The sequence below is a fragment of the Podarcis cretensis genome (assembly GCF_951804945.1).
Source record: "Podarcis cretensis genome assembly, chromosome: 8".
Lineage (NCBI taxonomy): Eukaryota > Metazoa > Chordata > Lepidosauria > Squamata > Lacertidae > Podarcis > Podarcis cretensis.
This window is the reverse complement of record NC_137177.1, coordinates 32,513,312-32,535,012: the sequence shown is the minus strand read 5'-3', so window position 1 is coordinate 32,535,012 and position 21,701 is coordinate 32,513,312. Positions and strand designations below refer to the sequence as shown.

The 21,701-nt window shown below is 44.2% G+C and overlaps 1 protein-coding gene and 1 long non-coding RNA gene across 4 annotated transcripts in view; one reads left to right on the top strand and one right to left on the bottom strand.

The window, feature by feature from the left end:
• Window positions 1–14,270, bottom strand: part of CSMD2 (CUB and Sushi multiple domains 2) — a 519,932-nt gene extending 505,662 nt beyond the window's left edge. For all 3 annotated transcript variants that reach the window (XM_079985202.1, XM_079985205.1, XM_079985206.1), the window contains exon 1: window positions 13,848–14,270. In XM_079985202.1, coding sequence (XP_079841328.1) covers window positions 13,848–14,004 — 157 coding nt within the window. In that variant the 5' untranslated portion in view covers window positions 14,005–14,270. The remainder of the gene's footprint in view (window positions 1–13,847) is intronic.
• On the top strand, window positions 445–21,635 carry LOC307221066. The gene is made up of 4 exons (XR_013841307.1): window positions 445–569; window positions 1,156–1,257; window positions 2,446–2,637; window positions 20,920–21,635. It is a non-coding gene; the product is annotated as an uncharacterized lncRNA (long non-coding RNA).
• The last annotated feature ends 66 nt before the right edge of the window (window positions 21,636–21,701 follow it).

Below are 21,701 nucleotides of genomic sequence, written 5' to 3'. Positions count from 1 at the left end.
TGCACTATCATCTGAGCCAAGGATAGAAGAGTGAGAGCAGGAGGAAGCACAATGGAAAAACGCACACTTGGTCCTGGAGGAAGGTATATTTGTTTGTTTGTATGCAATCTTATTGACCACAAGATGACCAGATTTTCTGGTACTGGTTACAGCTGTTTTTCACTACAGGAAACAGTCTTTGCACATGCTTTGAACTTCTCTAGATCCAAGACTGAGAGTTCTCACATTTGCTCAAAAGCCTCTCATTCCACTTTGTGACACCAGCCCCCTAAACCTATGTTTGTGGGTGCTGGCTATGTAAGGTGTAAGAAATCAGCCCAAGACCATAATTCATCCACCAATGAATCCAGCACAATCTTCTGTGTGTTTAATATTACATCAACTGGTAAAGAGTTTCTCAGGAAACAACTGAAGTAATCGGAATTTTCTTTTGTCCAGAACTGCCCTTGAACTGACAGTTTTTAAAGGCGCACAAGCTATGTTCAGTCAAAAGTAGCAGCCTAGGCTCTAATTTCAGCCAAGGACCCCTCTTCTCCCTGCCTGGATATAAATGGCTGATTTAAGCAAAGGTGTGACAAAGGGTATTACAGGGCGGGGGGGGGCAGGGAGGCATTACTATCATGTTTTCTAGAAAGCCTTTTAAGAGACACAGCAATTCAACAGATGCTCTGTGCTGTGATGCATGAAACAATGGCTTGGCTGGCATTATCACACATCTAAGACTTTGTACAAATCTTTAAATGCAAATACTTTTCATTTAGTGCTGGGTATGGAGTTGCAAAACTTCCTCAAGAGAGGACATCCGTTTTTGGATCAATTTTGGCACAACATTTAGAAAAAGGTATTTGTTTCCCGTACTGTCTTATACAACACAAAATAAGACTGTGAAAAATCACTTTCCTTCAAGGTTCTCCAGTATAGGGAATAAAACCCAACAAAACCCCAACAACAACACCTTAAGAGCTAAGAAATATAACACATGAGATTTGCATAGCCCTGACCTTTCATTTGCACAGCTCCACCCAGAGCTCCATTACTTTTCACACTGGAGTGTGACTGCAGGACCGGCTTCCATTTATATTTTATTCTTCTCTGAAACCACCACGCCTTTGAGGATCCAATTTCTCTCCCACTTATCATTCCTTCTAACTGCAGACTCAGGTGGTGAGTGTCAACAGAATGTGAACCCAAAACAGAGTAACTGCAGAACAAGAATCCAGCATACTCAGGGGGACTTAAAGGTCTGCTGAAATAAAGGTCTGTTTAAGTCTACAAATAAACCCCAACAAACAAACTAACAAAAAACCAATCCACAGAATGCTGAGCATCAGATGGGAAAGAAAAGTAGTGGAGGGTGGAATGCCTTGATTGAACTCTTTGCAGTCTAGCACAGGCACCCCCAAACTGCGGCCTTCCAGATGTTTTGGCCTACAACTCCCATGATCCCTAGCTAACAGGACCAGGTCAGGGATGATGGGAATTGTAGTCCAAAACATCTGGGGGGGCCAAAGGTTGGGGATGCCTTGTCTAGCAGGTATAGCAAATGTGGTACTCTCAATATGTTTGTGGACTTCAATTCCCATGAGCTCCAGCTGGAAAGCCAATAGCCATGATTGATGAGAGATGTAGTCTAACAACCTCTGGAGGGCACCACATTGGCTCTCTCTATTTCAATTACAGTGCTACCTCGGATTACAGATGCTTGAGGTTACAGACTCCGCTAACCCAGAAATAGTACCTCGGGTTAAGAACTTTGCTTCAGGATGAGAACAGAAATCGCACGGTGGCAGCGGGAAGCCCCATTAGCTAAAGTGGTACGTCAGGTTAAGAACAGTTTCAGATTAAGAACGGACCTCCAGAACGAATTAAGTTCCTAACGTGAGGTACCACTGTATCTTGAAAGAGCACTGCTGAACAGAAACCCTGAATATGAGCCATCCTGTGCTTAAGAGATAGATTGTCACAACTTGTTGTGATATATCAATCATGACGGTTGCACCCCACTTTTCCTCTGAGAATTTCAATGTGATGTTCATGGCTCTCCTGCCTCCCCTATTTTAACTTTCACAGCAACTCTGTGAGGTAGACTAGAAAGTGTCCGGCCCAAGGTCACCCAGAGAATTTCATGGCTGAAAACTATACAACACTGGCTCCTTTAATTAGCCATTTAATCAATTGTTTTAATTAATTGATAAATAATGGCTGAGGAGGTGCCCCATCAAATGTCAGGCTCCTTTAGAGCATCTAAACCAATGATTGTAAGAAAGAGCTCGATGCAAGATAGAGGGAGGGAAGAGAAGAGGGGGAAATCATCCTGGCAAATTGCTTAGTGATACTCTCAACAGTGAATCAACCTGACAGTGAACATGAATGACCGAGATCCCATGGCAGCGTGCCTGGATCATATTCCATGCACCCATTTTGATATGTGTCTCCTTCTGACAGAACCTCCCAGACAACTGGAAGACGGCAACACAAGGTTACCTCTCGCCTTCCTTCCTTCCCATCAGTGGCTCTGCAGAAAAAGCTCAGCAGGCAGACTGAACAATCCTGAGACCAGGGTGTCCCTTGACGAGGTTTGTACTACTGAAACACCAGGATGTGTGAGCCTGACCACCAGAAGAATCAAATACCAAGGTATGCTGTTTGGACAGTGGCATTTGCCACTGCTATTGCTATTTCTGCTATTATTTAAAATATTAATAATCCAGCCTTTGTGGTACTAATGTGACAATGAATTCCCAAACCTGAGCTCGGGGGGTGGGGGGTAGGGGGGGAAGAGTCCCCTTATTTCAACACAGAGATATAAAATAAACTGTAGGGGCATAGTCTGGAAATTAAACTGTGTATATCTTCACTACAACTTTCATAGAATCATAGAGTTGGAAGAGACCACAAGGGCCATCGAGTCCAACCCCCTGCCAAGCAGGAAACACCATCAGAGCACTCCTGACATATGGTTGTCAAGCCTCTGCTTAAAGACCTCCAAAGAAGGAGACTCCACCACACTCCTTGGCAGCAAATTCCACTGTCAAACAGCTCTTACTGTCAGGAAGTTCTTCCTAATGTTTAGGTGGAATCTTCTTTCTTGTAGTTTGGAGCCATTGCTCGGTGTCCGCTTCTCTGGAGCAGCAGAAAACAACCTTTCTCCCTCCTCTATGTGACATCCTTTTATATATTTGAACATGGCTATCATATCACCCCTTAACCTCCTCTTCTCCAGGCTAAACATGCCCACCCCCCTTAGCCGTTCCTCATAAGGCATCGTTTCCAGGCCTTTGACCATTTTGGTTGCCCTCCTCTGGACACGTTCCAGTTTGTCAGTGTCCTTCTTGAACTGTGGTGCCCAAAACTGGACACAGAACTCCAGGTGAGGTCTGACCAGAGCAGAATACAGTGGCACTATTACTTCCCTTGATCTAGACGCTATACTCCTATTGATGCAGCCCAGAATTGCATTGGCTTTTTTAGCTGCCGCGTCACACTGTTGGCTCATGTCAAGTTTGTGGTCAACCAAGACTCCTAGATCCTTTTCACATGTACTGCTCTCAAGCCAGGTGTCACGCATCTTGTATTTGTGCCTCTCATTTTTTTTGCCCAAGTGCAATACTTTACATTTCTCCCTATTAAAATTCATCTTGTTTGTTTTGGCCCAGTTCTCTAATCTGTCAAGGTCGTTTTGAAGTGTGATCCTGTCCTCTGGGGTGTTAGCCACCCCTCCCAGTTTGGTGTCATCTGCAAATTCCACTTTCTGTGGAACAGATTAATTTACCCCCAAACTCTCAGTGTTTACTTGCCATGTATTGGTGTGGGGATTGGAAAGGCCAGGGAAGACTTTCCTCGACATTTCCCAAATCCCAATTTAGAACAGCAGGTTCCACCACAGCCCTTTTTGAGATGCTCTTGAGTTGCACTGTTTCATAAACTAAAATGGTACCTGACACGCACGGAATTAACCCAAGGCATAACACTGTTGTGATACCACAGGGCGTTGTAATAGATCGCTTCCTAAAAAGAGTGAACCGCTTCATGGAGGATAATCTATCCATTGCCATTGGCCATTGAAGCAAAGTTAAGCCTTCAAATACAGAGGTAGAACACCTACATCTCATACTCTGGGCACAAATAATGAGGGAATGCTATCACCTTAACATCTTGCTTATAACCCCAAAGAGGCAAATGTATGCTACCTCTTGGAAACAAAATGCTGAACTAGAAAAGCTACTGAGGCAATTCTCATGCTTTTACAGTCTACCAAGAGGCAAGTTCTACTTGTTTCAAGATGTTCAGAGTGGATCTGAACCTCAGTTGGCTTTCTTTCCCCTCTCAATCTTAGCATTCAGCAACTGGGACATCTGTATACTTCTTTTCCACCCCCAGATTCTAATCTTAGCACTGGAATTAATGGGAAGGTCAGCCAGTCTACCCCCCCCCCCAAAGAGTAGGACACTGCACTCACAACCTTATTACAGATTAAGTGAACTAATTCAGAGTATAAGCAAGGAGTAGGAATAAAATAAAAAACACCAAAGGAGCAGAAATGTTCATTAGTTCTAGCACAAGATGGCTCTAGTAAGTGAGCCTAGTCACATGCAGACCATATAGAACTGTCTCATACCTTCCCTCCAAATGTATTTATTTGCTTTCCAAAAGTATTTCTGTCTCTTTTACCAAGTCAGAACATTGGCCCATCCCAGTATTGTGTACTACTGGTAGCTTTGAAAGATTTCAGGCAGAGGTCTTTCACAGTGGTCAATCAGTCATGTTTTTCTTATCAGCCATTTTGAATATTCTTTTTTTTTAAAAAAAAAATGAAGCAATAATAATTGACTGTAATCAGCTGATACTTTTAACCTGAGATACCAAGGAACCTCTTACTTTCAAAATTGCTGCTTTACCAACTGAACTATGGCCCTTTTTAAAACACAGACACACACACACACACACACAGACACACACACAAAAAAAACCCAGAGTCACCTATTAGGTCTTAGGGAATCTCTTTCCTGTCCCAACATAAGGAGAATGGTTTTCCACCCACCATTTCCTCATAAGGAGACTATTTGGGGATGACCTCTACTGGGATGAACACTCATCTTTCCTAGCCTGGTCATTGTTTAGTCGTTTAGTCGTGTCTGACTCTTCGTGACCCCTGGACCAGAGCATGCCAGGCACTCCTGTCTTCCACCGCCTCCTGCAGTTCGGTAAATCTCATGCTGGTAGCTTCGAGAACACTATCCAACCATCTTGTCCTCTGTCGTCCCCTTCTCCTTGTGCCCTCAATCTTTCCCAACATCAGGGTCTTTTCCAGGGAGTCTTCTCTTCTCATGAGGTGGCCAAAGTATTGGAGCCTCAGTTTCAGGATCTGTCCTTCCAGTGAGCACTCAGGGCTGATTTCCTGGTCATACCATTCCCTAAATCCATCCAGGCCTGAGGGGGCCCTTGGCCAAAGGCACTCTGGTGAAACACCTCCTAAGCTAATTTGGTGGCAGCAATAGCTTATTGGCCATTTTAATATCTCACAGCATCCTGGAAGCTGCGTGCTGATGCTGGATGTGCTCCGAAGTCTTAGAAACTATGGTCATCAATCAGGTTCCCTAGCAAACAGTTTTGAGAATGGAGTCTTCACCAACCTGGCACCCTCCAGATGTTTGGGACAACAACTCTTATCAACTGTGTTGACCAGGGCTGGTGGGAGTTCTACTCCAAAACATCTGGAGGGCACATGGTTGGTGAAGCCTGGAATAAGAAACGGAAGGCCAGGGCTGCAACCCCACCCAATCCAAACAGCTGCTGCCAGATCCTATTGCCGCAAGCACCACAGCCTTTTTTCTTTTCTTTTATTTCATCCACCTCTGGGTGGGCAGTGAGGAGATAATGGAGGTGCACTGACAGGGGCCTGCAGTAGCTGACCCCTACCCTTGAGAAAAGAGCAGGTGGTGGGAAGGAGAGCAAAAGGAAAGGAAGATTCCAGATGAAAGGGGAAACACATTTCATACCAGAATCTTCAAAGCCAAGATGGGTGACTTAAGAGCACCCGCTGATATAGTGGGAATGTAAGATGCCTGGTGCAATGGTGATAATCAATGCGATGCAGTTATCTCTGGATATAAAATCTCTACATAAAAGAGAGTAGGTCATGCCGGCAATCGTGTTGCCCTACATGTCAAAGAGGACACCGAGCACAATAAATCAGAAACCTGAGGAAGAAATCAAATCACAGAATCACTGCTGGTAGAAATACCAGGTTAAAAAAGGAAATATATTTACACTGACTATTTTCAAAAGGTACCTTGGCTATTTATATGAAGAAATATTTCTTTCCTTTAGAGACAGAAGAAGCTGCATTCACAGTTGCAATAAAGCGGCTCAGGCAGGCCATTTTAGACCTTTGGTGGTCTAATGGCCTCCTTCTTTAGATGGTCATGTGCAATGCATTTGAGGGGGCACATTCTGCTGATTGGGGACCCTGAATTCTTCTCTTGAGAAACAGGGCCACATATTTCACTTTAAAGCAGACTTCATATTCCTCCATCACTTTTAACTTCCTCCCTCAAAATGGTTTGAACATTACCTCTCTTCCTTATCTGTACAAGGCATGGTATCAGGACTGGGCCTCGGGCCTTACCCTGCATTGAAGTGAAGTCTGATACAGTGGTACCTCGAAAGTCAAATGAAATCCATTCTGGAAGTCCGTTCGACGTCTAAAACGTTCAGAAACCAAGATGTGGCTTCTGATTGGCTGCAGGAAGCTCCTACAGCCAATTGGAAGCCACAGAAGCCGTGTCAGACATTCGGGTTCCAAAGAATTTTCACAAACCAGAACACTCACTTCCAGGTTTGATGCGTTCAGGAGCCAAAATGTTTGACTCGCAAGGCGTTTGGGAACCAAGGTACCAAGTTTCCCACATTCATTTGAAGCGGAAGATTAAACTTGCTTACAGCCAACACCAACTCCAGGTCCAGCTTTTAAGGCCTCTAACCATCATAAAAACTCTTGTAGTGGTTTGTTTATATCAGTGGTTCCCAGTTAGGGGTCTGGGGACCACTGGGGGTCCCTGGCAGGGGGTGGTGCCAGGGGGGTCCCCGTCACCCCCCCCCCTGCCTGGGACTCACTTACCTTGTTAATTGCACATTGAAAGCCTTCCACAGATCATCCAGCCACTGCTCATGATTAGCGCCTGCTTGCTTGCAGGGAAAAAACTTGTGAAAGAGTTGCTGGATGTCAAGTGAGCTGGGATTGGGAACAAACTCTGATGCAGGTTCTTAAGGCTCGCTGATTGGAGGGATAGGGGAAGAGATTCCAAACAGTTCACATGCTTATCGTTAAAAGAAAATGTAAGGGATTCCTTCCCCTTGCTCTCTACTTTTTAACTGAAAAGAACTTTAATTGCTTTCAACAACTATCAAGCTTTGAGCATTCTACCAGTACTTGTAGGTAGGGTTTTCATTGAATCTTGCCTCATGAGTTTGGGCTTCATGTTCCCAACAGAGGAAATAGCTAAGCAAATTGCCACAATGATTAGCACAACAGCTCACCCTCTGATGATTTAGTTTAGTGCTCAGGCTGGGTGACACTTTCGTTTCAACATCGTGATATATCAGCAGCTAAATGCTGGTATATGCTGATATATCACAATGACTGGAATTTATTTCAGCTGCTTCTTCCTCCCCTAGGGCAGGCCTTCCTTAGTGAAGGAAGCACAGCAGCAGAAATACATGGCCCAGCTCTACACAGTGAGCGAGTCCTGATGCCTCTCAGGGCTCACGTGTGAGTTGAGGAGCACTGGGGCTTTGCTAAACTGCTCAGCTGGGGGATGGAAGAGGCCTCAGAATTGTGGAGCTGGAAGGAACCCTGAGGATCATCTAGTCCAACCCCGTGTAATGCAGGTATATGCACCTGTCCCATATGGGGCCTGAACCTTCAACCTTAGCATTATCAGCACCACACTCTAACCAACTGAGCAATCCAGGCTGGGTTATATTCTTATATTTATGATATGTTTCTATTAGCCTTTCAGTTTGTTGGACTGTTTAAATTTTGTTATGTCTTCTAATTGTTAGTGAAATATCTTACATAAACTTCCTGATGTCCTGAGCCAATTTGAGCATACTAATAATAATAATAATAATAATAATAATAATACGAACATTACAAAATTCCAGCTGTTTTCTATTCAGTCTTCAGCAATATTTTATCAATCCCTGATGAAGCCATCACTTATGACTTGAAGGTGCAAGATCCCTCAGTTAGCAGAATCATATGTTTCTAAAGTTTTGCTAAGATGTACCATCTTAGATTACAAGTAAGGAATAGCATGTTTGAATACTCTTTCATATAAAAAGACTTCTGCATATAGAACACTTGCAAGTTAGGGACATAATTGTTTTTTTAAAAAATTAAGTTGTAGTGGAGTAATGGAGACAAGTTTTTCCTACTGTCTGGGGATAGGCAATTTGTGGTAATAGCACAAATTTTATGGTTTGTTTTTTAGTACAGTGGTACTTACATGGGATGCGGGTGGCGCTGGGGTTAAACCACAGCTAGGACTTGCCAATCAGAAGTCGGCGGTTTTAATCCCCGCAACACGGTGAGCTCCTGTTGCTCGGTCCCTGCTCCTGCCAACCTAGCAGTTCGAAAGCACGTCAAAGTGCAAGTAGATAAATAGGTACCACTCCGGCAGGAAGGTAAACAGTGTTTCCGTGCACTGCTCTGGTTTGCCAGAAGCAGCTTATTCATGCTGGCCACATGACCCAGAAGCTGTACACCAGCTCCCTCGGCCAATAAAGCGAAATAAGCGCCGCAACCCCAGAGTTGGTCATGACTGGACCTAATGGTCAGGGGTCCCTTTACCGTTTACCTTGGTTTACAACCATAATCCATTCTGGAGGTCCGTTTGTAAACCAAAACAGGTTGTAACCCAAGGTGCGCTTTCGCCAATGGGACCTCCAATTTTTTTGTTCATTTTTGTTCGTGTTTTTTTCTCCTTTGTTCTTGTATTGTTCTGTATTTTTTTTCTGTTTAAATATGTTCTTTATTTTTTTCTTTTTGTAACCTTTAAAATCTCAATAAAAATCTATTGGGGGGGGGAAAGACAATTTTTTTGTTCATAATCCAAAAAAATGGGTTGTAATCCAAAAAAAGTTTGCAAACCGGGACACGCACTTCTGGGTCTAATGTGCTTGCAATCCAAAACATATGCAAATCAGACTGTTTGCAAACCAAGGTACCACTGTATACCTAAAACCCTTTGTTTTTTGGGGACCACCCCACATTTTCTTCAGAAAACTGCTTTGCTCAGGTAACTACCATAGAGTTATCAAAATTTTCAAAAGTATGGGGTCCGTGGCTTAGCTTTTGAAAAATAGGGGGTCCTCAGTAATTAGCTAATTGGGAACCACTGGTTTATATAATCAGCTGATCAGAGAGGACACAATTATCATGGTCTAATCTTGTGCCATCAGAATGGATGCATTTTAAAATGTTCATGAATATTAATTGACCTCTTGTAATATGACAAAATCTGCATTGGTTAGCATATTGATCTATCTCCAAATCACATCTCTTATTTGCTTAAATTTGCTGCTCTAAACTGAGAGTGTGTGCCACATATAAGTAAATGAAAGGCAGTAAGCTTATCGAATGCCAAAAGATCAAGAAGTGTATTTTATATATATATATATATATATATATATATATATATATATATATTCAACAACACAAAAACAGGTAACACAAAAGAAAAACAACAGAGAATCAAATGAAAACTACAATTAAACACACACATGCACAGGCACACACATACAAAGTACAAATTTGGCTGTTTCATTGCCATTCCCTTTGCACTTGATGTCCAGGCCAAATGTCTCACCACCACCCTTTAGTTGGTCCTGCTTCCTTATATCCAATGTGCTGTTAAATTATCAAGCAGTTGTTAAAACTGAAACAACAGGACCTGCTATCAGGATCTCTGCAAATTCTGGTCTCATCACCAACTGTGTTGTGGCCAAATGATGATTTAGACAACTGGTAAGAAAGATGACTACAACACCCCTAATTATTCAGGAGCTCTTTTCTTGACTCCTCCTTTCTACTTCAGATTTATCCCTGAATCATGTAAATAATTTGTTTCAATCATGCATGGATCTAAGATGTATCAGACTAAAGACACGTTTCCCCAATCAGTCAGCTCTCTCATATCCCTTATGCACAGATTGAAACCAGCATATTATTTGCATAATTTGATAAAAACAAAAACGAAATACCCACTTCAAAGCCACAACACACGACAATGGTCTGTATGGGAAAAGCAGAATTCACGAGTAACGGCTGAAAAGAATTATGATGAGACTAACAAAATACCCACCATCATTGTTTACTTGTATCTTGCTTTTCCATGGTAAACCATGCTCAAAGTGGCTCACAGCATCAGGAAGTTTATGTAAGATATTTCATTAACAATTAGAAGACATAACAAAATTTTAAATAGTCCTACAATCTGAAAGGCTAATAGAAACATGTAATAATGCAATCCAGCCTGGATAGCTCAGTTGGTTAGAGTGTGGTGCTGATAATGCTAAAGTTGCAGGTTCAATCCCCGTATGGGACATCTCATATTCCTGCAATTACATGGAGTTGGACTTGATGATCCTTAGGGTTCCTTCCAGCTCTGCAATTCTATGGTGGTATATTAGGCATTAGGGGCTTCTGGCAGAATTACATTAGGCAGGTTTTCCTCACCCTTTCAACCACGCCCTGGTCTGCAGGTTACCCACAGTCACCTTGCTGGCCACTGTGAGAACAGGATGCTAGACTAGATGTGCCACTGGCCCAATACATCTGCCTTGGTTTGAGAAGTAAATCTTTCCGTACCTGCATATCCCAAAGTTCAGTTACTCCATTGCTCTGTAGCATGACCAAGGAGTAGAATCCAGCAAGTGACCTTTATAGAAACTAGCAACATTCCCACCACCCTGAAGGGCTGAATGTATATGGTGGGAGAGCATGGCCCCATGCATTTGAAGCCCACAGAACCATATGCAACTCACCAGCCTTTCACGTATCCTTGGGCTGAGAGAGGTAGCCTGGTGTGACGGACAGAATGTTTGGATAAGAACCATGAAGAGTTGGGTTCAAATCCATACTCAGGTATGAAACTCCCTGTGTGACTCTGGTTGAGTTGCTATACTCTCAGCCTAGCCTACCTCACAGGGTTGTTTTGATAACAGGATAAGTTCATAAATGCAGTTTCCTGTGGACTACACCCTGTCAGAAGCAATGAAATATGCTATCATTGGAAGCAGTGGATTAATTTTCTCCTGTATTGATTTGCAAGTAAAGACTGGAAAGACACAAATAAATTAGGTATAGAATATCCTGTTTTAGAGCAGACTATTAGGTTAAAATGAAAAATTTCAACCCTAGGAAAACTCTGTCCCTTCTTACAGCTTGTAACTGTATTTTTTCCCTTAAATGCTTTATTCCAAAATATCTGTATGCAAAAGAAGCAAGCTATTTTGACAGACAATCCAAATCAGAGGTAACCTTACATAGAATAAGCTATCTATGAATCTCAGGATTTGGCTGAACTCATGATCACCTCCAGCCATCAACATCTGCAGAGAGAATTGGTGTATTTGCCCCTTTTTTTGTAATGCTCATTTACAAAACTCTAAAAGCAATTCAAAATATTGACAGGTTTCAATAATTAGAAGAAGGTTAACACAGCACTAGTAAGGTGGGTGGGTTTAGATACACAACTGAATTTATATATTTAATACAGGCTACAACTACTTCCTGGTAGTTTTATTCACACAACTGTAGTGCCACACTTTGGGCACTCCTGGTCATTACTCTCTAATAAGGCACCTTTTTCCATGGAAAAAGAACCAGGTAGATGTCAAACCACTGAGGTTCCAATTTTGCTCCATTATAGTGCCTAATCCTTTGACTAACCAGCCGGCATCACACCGCAGCCTTGAAAAATGCCAACAGTTTGATGGCAACAGTAACATCTGTGCAACAAAGGAGCAAGGAAGCAAGCATGAAATAATCACTGCGTTCATTTATATATCTATTTAGGCAGTAATAACTTATTCCCTTGGGGAAAGAATATCATTTTTCTTCCTAAAATCTAGGATAGATTTTTTTTTCTTTTAAAAATACCAGACCAGTGGATTCAATAGGTGTGGATTTAAGGAACCCAACTGAAACTCACTGAAGTCCACGGAGACCACGGACTGAGGAGGTGGCAGGAGAGCATAAGGGAGAACCAAGAGATAGTAGTACAGACTGTACCTCTGGACACAATCCAAAGTATTGTTTGACTTCAAAGCAAGCATCCATTTATAAATAAATTAAAAAGGCACATGAATAGGCAAAATTGGGAACATCAAGTGATCACAGAAGTTAAAACTGGAAATAGCCAGTGCGAAGAAACAATGGAGATCAAGGGAGGAGAATAGTAGACCCATATGACAATCCATCAGCCATAGCTAACCAGTGTCCCACTTGTAGGATAAACCAGATCTGACTGCTTTCTTCCCTTTCACCATCACAGACCCACAAAGGTTTTGCAAAGAAGAAAAAGTGCCTGCAGCAAGTGAAAAGGAATATTCTACCCGTACCCAGTTAGTTGACTCTCTCTGCACCCCCTCCATCTCAACCCCCATCCATATATGAGTTTCCAAAAGATACTCTCAGACAAACAGTTAATTGTCAGCCAATGTCCTCTTGGAGAGACTCTCCCTATGGAAAGACCTCGGTGCTGAATTTCAATTACAACCACAAAGTTGACCAACCATATAAATCTATCCACAGAGCAATCCTACATTGTTATTTTTTTCTTTCTGCAGAAGTAATCCTCATTATGTTCACCCTTGTAAGGTATGTTTAGGATTGTGGCCCACCACTTTAAAAAGTAGGGTGGGGGGAGAGAAGGGAGGAATACCTTCATGATTCTGGTAGGGAAGAGTGCCAAAAGCAGCCATCTATGAAGACATCCTCATTATTCCAGACAGTAACAGAAAATTTTAGGGAAGCCCTCTTAGGGAAGAAAACTGACCACCACTTCTTCCTTCCCTCAATCCCACTCCATCAAGAAATGAAACTTCAGCAATAGATTTCTTTGCTTGGTTTCTGCAGCAAGGGCACTTACAGGAGAAGCAGTCAGGGGCTAGGATGGAAAAGGGGGGCATTTGTGATATCAGACTACTCTTTTACCTCTTCTGGTAGACTGGGTTATCAAAAATGCCAGGGCCAAAATAGGAAAGAGCCCATCCTTAACCCTTCTGTCCTTATAATGTGGGGAGAGGAGGTGTGATGTGTCACACAGTGGTTCTATCATCATTCAAGAACTACAGGTTTACAGACACAACATTTGGCGAGAGATCATCAAGAGGGGTGGCGGGTGGAAAAAGCCATGAAACATGTTCAATTACCCACCTTGATGGAGCTATCACCCTGCCTTGCAAGGGGCGCGGGGGGGGGGGGGTTGTAGGCTTATTTGACATTCTGAAAAGAGGAGTTGCCCATTTCCGTCCCATCTCACCCACCCATCCACCCCCAAAAGCAAATCTCCCTTGGAGGAGCGTTGCTCTCACAACCAGATCCCTGCAAACTTTAACATCCTGCTGTAAAAACAACAACTGCAAAGCAGAGATCCTAGGAAGGCTTTCCTTAAGCACTGAGGTTACCCCCCCCCCCCGACACACACAGCTGAAAAATGCATGAGAATTTAAGTGGCTCCATGGACTGGGGGAACCCCCAGCCTCAGCCCAAAGTCACCCGCCACCCACACCTCGAAAGGTCTTCCCAAACTTAGCCACCCTCCTCTGGTCCCACTTACCGGCGGCTGATGTTGCCAAAACCCCCACCGAAAGCAGAAGAATCCGGCTCCAGTAGCTCACCTCCACCGTCATGAGAGCAAAAATCCCCAATTTTCCCCAATTCCGTTTAAAGCTGCAGTGGCATGCCGGCTTGTCCCAACCGAAAGAGGGTTGCATGTCAAAGAGGGGTTGGGGGGTTGATTTGCTTGGAGGAGGAGGGAAGACGGGGAGGAGGAGGAGGAGGAGGTGGTGGAAGAGGAGGAAAGGGGGGGGGAGGAGAAGAGAGAGATGGGTGATTGGTTTGAAATTTTCGTCTTAACCCCCCCTTCCTTTGCTCAATGGGATAATTAGGATAGGAGGAAAGGGAGGCTTCTTTTAAAGGGGGGGTCAGGATGGCGCTTATTTAATCTTATATACATATATACATACATATATATTTGCTCATAAAGGGAAAAAAAGATCCGAATGCACAGAGAGCTTTTTTTCTCCTCCCAGCTGCTGCAGCTGGGCTAAACCAACTCACACCGTAGCTTGGGGAGAGAACTGGCTATCTCTTTCTCTCTCCCCCTTTTCCACCCTCCCTTCTCTTCTTCCTCGGTCTTTTTTTTTTTTATGCCTACCTTGGATCAAGCTTTTCAGGATTAACAGCTGAAGCTCCCCAGGGAATTATTCTTTTAAATTCCAGGTGATTAATCACCGCTACATCGCTGGGGATTTTGTTTTAATGGTCTCTTGCCTTTAAAACAAACACTAAATACTGGGGGTTGGGAAGATTGAGGAGGGGGACTCAAGTCTGGATGGGCCGCTGAAAGGTTCGTTAACTTCCCAGCGCTTTCCGCATTGTGCGGGGAAGGAAAACCCTCCAATCCAGCTTGCATTAGCTTGATTTGATGAGAATAAAATTCCCTGCAAAATCTCTTCCTCGTCACCTCCTTTAAGGAGAAAGGGGGGCGCCGGGGAAGCGTGCCAGTTTCACGCCACCATTTCTTCCAGGGAACAATCCACAGACCCTTGAGTTGAATTGACAAGGTTCAAGCCCTGCATTGATGGGAAGGTGGGCAGAAAATCGCCCCTTTCGCTCGGGAAGGCGAGGGCGAGATGTCTGCATTTGTAAACTATTTGTAGGATGTTGCAAGAGCTAGCGAGGAATTACAAGGTAATTCTCTCTCTCCCCCCCCCCCCCCCGCAACAAAGAATCGGAGCCTTCCCCCCCCCCCCCCCGCTTTCGCAGGCGACTTTGTCTCTGTCTGCTCTTGGAAGGGCTTTGAGTGGGACGGAAAGGGGATTCAGAAATCTCGGCCATTACCCTGCCGAGTACTCCTTAAATGATGCTGGGCTCGGGTACTAGTGTCCTTTTGCAGAGAGGAGAACGGCTTGCTGGGGAAGGAGGAGGGGAGGTTCTCTCTCTCTCTCTCTCTCTCTCTCTCTCTCTCTCCCCACCCCCCTCAGATGGCGCACCTATGCAATGCAAAAGGACGAACGTAAAGGAAATTAAAGAAACAGTGGGGGGCTTGATTAGCTTTCGGAGGAGGCTGGAAATGGTCAGGCTGTCAATTCCCCCCACACTCCAAAAGCTTCCGGATTCGTTCCAAAAGGCATCACACACACACACACACACACACACACACACACACACACACACACAGACGGCTTTTCCATTGACCATTTCGAACCCAGTGTCCCCTCTCCGACAACAGATAAGGGGGGAGACACCCTCTTATTTATCTGAGAAGTGTACTGGTGCTGTGGGGAGTAATATTAGATCAGATTCAAAAATACAAACCAGGAGAAAGAATATGAATGAGAAATTGTGTAGTGTATGCGCGCGCGCGCGGAGATTCGGGTGGGAAAGGCGCTTGAGGTGCAAAGATGCCTCTCCAGACAATGCGCCAGCGAGAATCAAGGCAAACAACAAGGTCTGGCTTGCAATACTGTACTATGCACACTTTTTCCCCCTTAAGTAACACTTAACTCAGTGCAGCTTACTCCTGAGTAAACGCGTGGCTGCAGTGCAGCCCTCTGTATGCTCGAGGAAGTAAATGCCAGCAAAAATCAAAGGAGCGATTACTTCCGAGGAAGCATGTATTCTGCACACGTTCTAGGCTTGCAAGCCTATTGCATTAAATGTAAAAGTTACCTCACTTTGTTTGGGGTTGGAGCGCAAGGACTGTTTCCCAGAGAGAGTAACTGTCCCTTCTTCTGTTACAATGACCTGACTAGAAGTTGGGTATTTCAGGTCACTGGTCACACACAGTTTGCTCCTCTTCAAGCAGAGATTCAGCAGGAATCCTCACTATTGACTTCCAGGTGTCTCTTGAAGACCTCTTTGTGATGACAGGCCTTCTGCAGCTGTTTAAACTTTCTTGATTAGCCAGTCATTTAAATGGATTTCTAATCTCTTGCCTGGGAGTAAGCACCACTGAATGCAATAGAGCTTGCTTCTGAGCAGACATGGCTAGGTCTGAACATAAGAACAATCTGCTGGATTAAACAAAATACCCATCTAATCCAGGATTTTGTTCTTACAATGGCCAACCAGATGCCTCTGGGAAGCCCACAAGCGGGACCTGAGCACTATTCTCTTTCCAGGAAACAGCTTTCAGTTTGCTGTGGACATAGAACATAGCCATTGTAGCCAGCAAGTATTGTGCTGTAAGTAAGCAATTTTGCCCTGGACCGATCCATTTGCCACTGTTTTAAAGCTTAGGCTTCCAGAAAGTTTGTGTGTGAACAGAACTGCTGCCTTGAGCTTTTTGCCTATCAGTCCATTACCTTCCACCAGGCTCTGCTGCTAATGACTTAGGTGCCTTCAGTGCACTCCATTTCCTGCCCTACAAAGATCCATTCCCTAATCTCTAGAACACCACCCCTGAGCTCCCAAGCCCCACCTTCTATCTCAAGGTCTGAACCTCAGGAAAAGAACCAGCCATATGGTGAAGTTTCCACTTTTGGCCCTTACATCCAGCTTTCCATCATTCTCAAATATGATTTTCCTGCCTCCCTTCTACATGCAAGGAAGCAATAGCGTAGTGTGGGTTGCCAGTGCCTGGGGCCACATGAAGGGGAGTGGGAGGGAGGGGAACGGATGGAGTAGGGGTGTGCCTCCAACTTTGTAATTGCCTCTGTGTCACCCAGGAGATCGCAGCTGCAGAGATAAGAAAAGAAGAGTTGATCTGTTGTCTGCAGAGGTTACTTCCTGGTTCTCTTGAGAGCCAGTGTGGTGTAGTGGTTAAGAGCGGTAGTCTCATAATCTGGGGAACCAGGTTCGTGTCTCCACTCCTCCACATGCAGCTGCTGGGTGACCTTGGGCCAGTCACACTTCTTTGAAGTCTCTCAGCCCCACTCACCTCACAGAGTGTTTGTTGTGGGGGAGGAAGGGAAAGGAGAATGTTAGCCGCTTTGAGACTCCTGAAGGGGAGTGAAAGGCGGGATATCAAATCCAAACTACTCTTCTTCTTCTTCTTCTTCTTCTTCTTCTTCTTCTTCTTCTTCTTCTTCTTCTTCTCTCAGAGAAGCCATTTCCATAGGAGCCCAGTGACAGAAGAGCACAGTTGTATTGAGGCAGTAACGGGTGTTGAAATTTTGTACCCCTAAGAATTTTCCACCTGGGGCAACTGCCCCTGTGTGTCCCCCCCCCCACAAATGCTACAGCACTGCAAGGAAGGGAGATAAGGACTGTACCTTTCACGTTTAATTACAATACACATACATACATACATACATACATACATACATACATACAGTACAACCACATCTTACACACATTTAACTTACACAATTTCAACCACACCTTGTTGAAGGCCAGCTGGCTGAAATTCTGCAAATTAAATGCAAGCAAGGGAGGGGAGCTTAAGAGCTCTTTTTTTCTCTGGGGGAAAAAAACTGTCTTTCTTGGGGTGCACCAGTGAAAGCTCTCATGAGATCTCATGTCACCATTTGAGTTCCTCTGTGAGCATCCCTAGCCTTCTGGAGCTAGTGTGCTGAGTGGGCCTCGCCTGACAGGCAAGGCAGAGAGCTTAAAAGCTTTTTGTACTAGGTTCACTTAGGTTACCCAGTGTGAAAAGAGCTTTTAAACCTTGCTTTCCTTGCAAGGACCGCTCAGCACACCATCTCCAAAAGGCTAGAGATGGTCGTGCTTGACTATACATGTTTTTGTATATAGGTGGAACCCTTGGATAATAATAATAATAATAATAATAATAATTTATTATTTATACCCCGCCCATCTGGCTGAGTTTCCCCAGCCACTCTGGGCGGCTTGGAACCAAACCCCTGCATGATGCAATTGTACTGTATGTGCAAAACTAAGCACAGGGCCAGGGCCAGGCCTATCATTAAGCAAAGTGAGGCAGCAGATGCTATGGTGGGAGTGAAAGGTATCAATTCCTGTTCTCAGGTGCTGCTCCTGTACTCTCTCCTGCCCTCCCCCAATTCCCATTGTCCTGATTCGGTGCCATGCATGCCTGTAAGTGATTTGGGCTGTCTTGCCTAGTTGTCTTCTCCCAGTGTCTCACCAACAGCACTGCTTGCAATGGCCCATCACTGAATAGGCAGAGAGCCATCCCAGCCCATGTACTCCAGCAGGCATTGTGCATGCACGTGCATTGCTCTGATCATGTGCCACATACTGGTGCCACCACTGCTGCATTGCAGCAATTGTTTGACTGAGCAAGTGTTAGGCAGAGCACTGAGCAAAGCAGAGGCAAGTTTCTTTTTCCTCGCCAGTGCATGCTGCTCCATTAGGGTGAACAGGGCACTGCCCCACCAGCCTTTGTCTCCCCTCTGCTAGCCACCACCTGCCTGCCTCTTTAGCTACAACTAGTCCAAGGAGTGGTCCTGGCTGTTGGCTTCTTCCTTGTAGTCTCATTGCTGACTTTGTAGAAATCATCAGGGGAGAGGGTGGGGATGAAACCAGAATGAGCTGGCTTTGCTGGTCATTGGGATCTCTGCTCACCCTCATATGAGATAAGGAAAGAGAGATGGGGTGGTTCTGCCCACTTTGTGTTCAGCCCCACCCACCACAGCTAAGAGGCTCCCAAAAGATTACCCACAAAGGGGTGCAACCCAACATAAAAAGCTTCCCTACCTTTGTCTCTGCTCCATCTCCAAGCTCCATATGGAAATAAGAGTTTAGGTAAGAGCTTAGGTAGAGAGAGCGTGCGTAAGCAATATGCTTAGGTATATCACCATTGAGGAACTGAGCCACTACTGCTACTGGCTCCATCATCTCTTTCTCAGGTTCCACTTTCCTACTGTGAGAGATCTGCATATCAGATTTCCAGGATGTGTCATCAATTATCCTAACTGAAACAGAAACATCCACCCTTTTCTGCTGCATTTGCCAGAGTGAAACCTCCCATGCCTAATGCAAACGTTCCTTGAGTCTTTCAACCAGCAGTTCTCCCAGATTTTTTCATTTCTGCACTCTGCTGCAATATATACCAAAATCCAACAAGTCTCAGATTGTGAGCAGCCAGATCTGGAATTAGATCATATATTCACACTGGGTAACAAAGCAACTCATATAAGAACATCCCTTGGTACTGGGTTGAGCCAAAGGCTCATCTAATCTAGCATCCTGTTCTCACAGTGGCCAACCAGATGCGCTCATCAGAAGCCCACAAGCAGGACCTGATTATGAGAGCACTCTTTGCACTTGTGAATCCCAGAAACTGATATTCAGAGGCATACTGCCTCCGGCAGAGTAGAAAGAACATGGTCATGTAATGAGAGAACTAGGAAAAGGCTAGCAGCTGGAGGCAGGGGCTTCTAGTAGCAACTTCTAAATACAGTGGTACCTCAGGTTACATATGCTTCAGGTTACAGACTCAGCTAACCCAGAAATAGTACCTCGGGTTAAGAACTTTGCTTCAGGATGAAAACAGAAATCATGCGGCGGCGGCGTGGCAACAGCGGGAGGCCCCATTAGCTAAAGTGGTGCTTCAGGTTAAGAACCGTTTCAGGTTAAGAATGGACCTCCGGAACGAATTAAGTACGTAACCAGACGTACCACTGTATAGGGACTGGTTTGTGGGATTTCCTCCCATTAGCCCCTGTGTACATTTAACTCAGAAATGCATCCTACAGACTTGAATGGGCCTTGCTACTGGCACTTAAACAAGTTAATTCAACAGGCTGCTTACTTTCTATTGGAATGCATGTCTGGACTCTTGCCAGAGCATGCATGCATGCAGAGGATTCGTGACTTTCCTGTCTTTTGCAAAAGCAATGGCTATGTGCTTTATTTATTTATTTTAAAAAATGGAACCTGATCTGAGATTTTCAGCGAAAGAAAACAAGCCTGAACAAATTTATGGGTGGGGAGAACAGAAGCCATGACATTGCTGTAAATGCAAAGCCAGTGCCAATGAGGGGGTGGGGTTTGTTCTTACTTCCGCTTGTCCCATGCCTAGGAAGAATGGGTCTGAGTGGTTTTCTACTTGCCCCACTCCTTTCTCACAAAAAACCCTGCTCTTTAGTGCTAAATCAGGGCAAACATCAATCCAGAGAAAACCCAAATCACTGTTTGCTCTGACTGAATGCTAAAGAGTGGTTTCCCCTGGGATGTGGGGCGGGGTGAGAAGCAGCAGAATGAGAAGTGTGGTTAAGCCCTTACCTGTTCCTTGGAGGGGGGTAGACTTTCATTACTTGCTGCCTGTCCTTTGTTCCTTTCAGTATAACACTATGGTTATGGGTCCAGCATTTGCAATTAACTTTCAACAAATCCCTGCCTACTTAATTTCAATTTCTTTATGAAAGTGAATGTTTTCCCAGGGAAATGGTTGCATACATCCCAAATAACACACAAACACTCTCTCTTTTTGCAAAAGAATTTATTGGTTAATCCATATTAGATCTCTCTGTCCTGAACCCTAATTGGTAAGTGTTTTACTTTGCTAAGAAATATATTTAAAAGCTCATAACCATTTCGACTAGTAAAAAGAAAAAAGAAAACAAGATCACTCTGCAGTGCCACCTACAGTCAAAAGATAATAACAGGAACAAGCAAGTGGAAAAGGATTCCTCCTGTTTTGAAACTCCTACCCAAAGCAATACAGCAATTGAAGGCTGAATAAACCCCTCCAATTCCAGGAACTAAAGATACCAGGCTATACATCTGGGACTCTGGGATAAAGAAGCAATGACTGCTCCCCGTCTCTTATGAAGCTACCTATCACTTGCCTGTTGGTCAAATGCCTCTTAAAGGCACAGCTATGGGATCTGTTGAAAAGTTTTACATGGAGAGCTGCTGCAAGCTTCCACCCTTCAAACTGCTTCTCTGGATCTCTTCTGTGGAAACTTTGGTTTAACACAGGTATTTATCTTTGTTGATATATATTGATAGGATTAGTAGGGCACCATCCAATGAGACAAACATTCCATCTATTGTTGTTTACTATAATAAATATTGCACCACCTTTGCACACTGTACTCAACAGAATAACATACCCGTTTGTTTTTAGCAAGAACAGGCAAAAGCTTACAACTTAATTTTGACAGAAGAAACCAACTGTAGAATGCAGGGAGGAGAAAAGAGAGCATCAAGGGATGGATTTGCTTGCCCAAATGTGCTTCTATGTGTTTGGGCTTAGAACACTGTTTCCCAATGTGGTGCCCTCCCTCCAGATGTTGTTGGACTACAAGTGGAGCTGATTGTATCAGTCCCAGCCAGCAAGACTGAAAGCAGCATCCCAGATTATATGTTCCAGACATATCACTTTGAAACACTGAGCTCCTTTGAATTCATTTATGTGCAATCTTCCTTCAGCTGCTGCTGGGTCTTTGGGACTCAGTATAGCTCCATCCAGTTGTTATCCTTCATAACAGTTGCTATGCCACAAGGGTTCTACGGTTACTTGGCTACCACGGTTTGT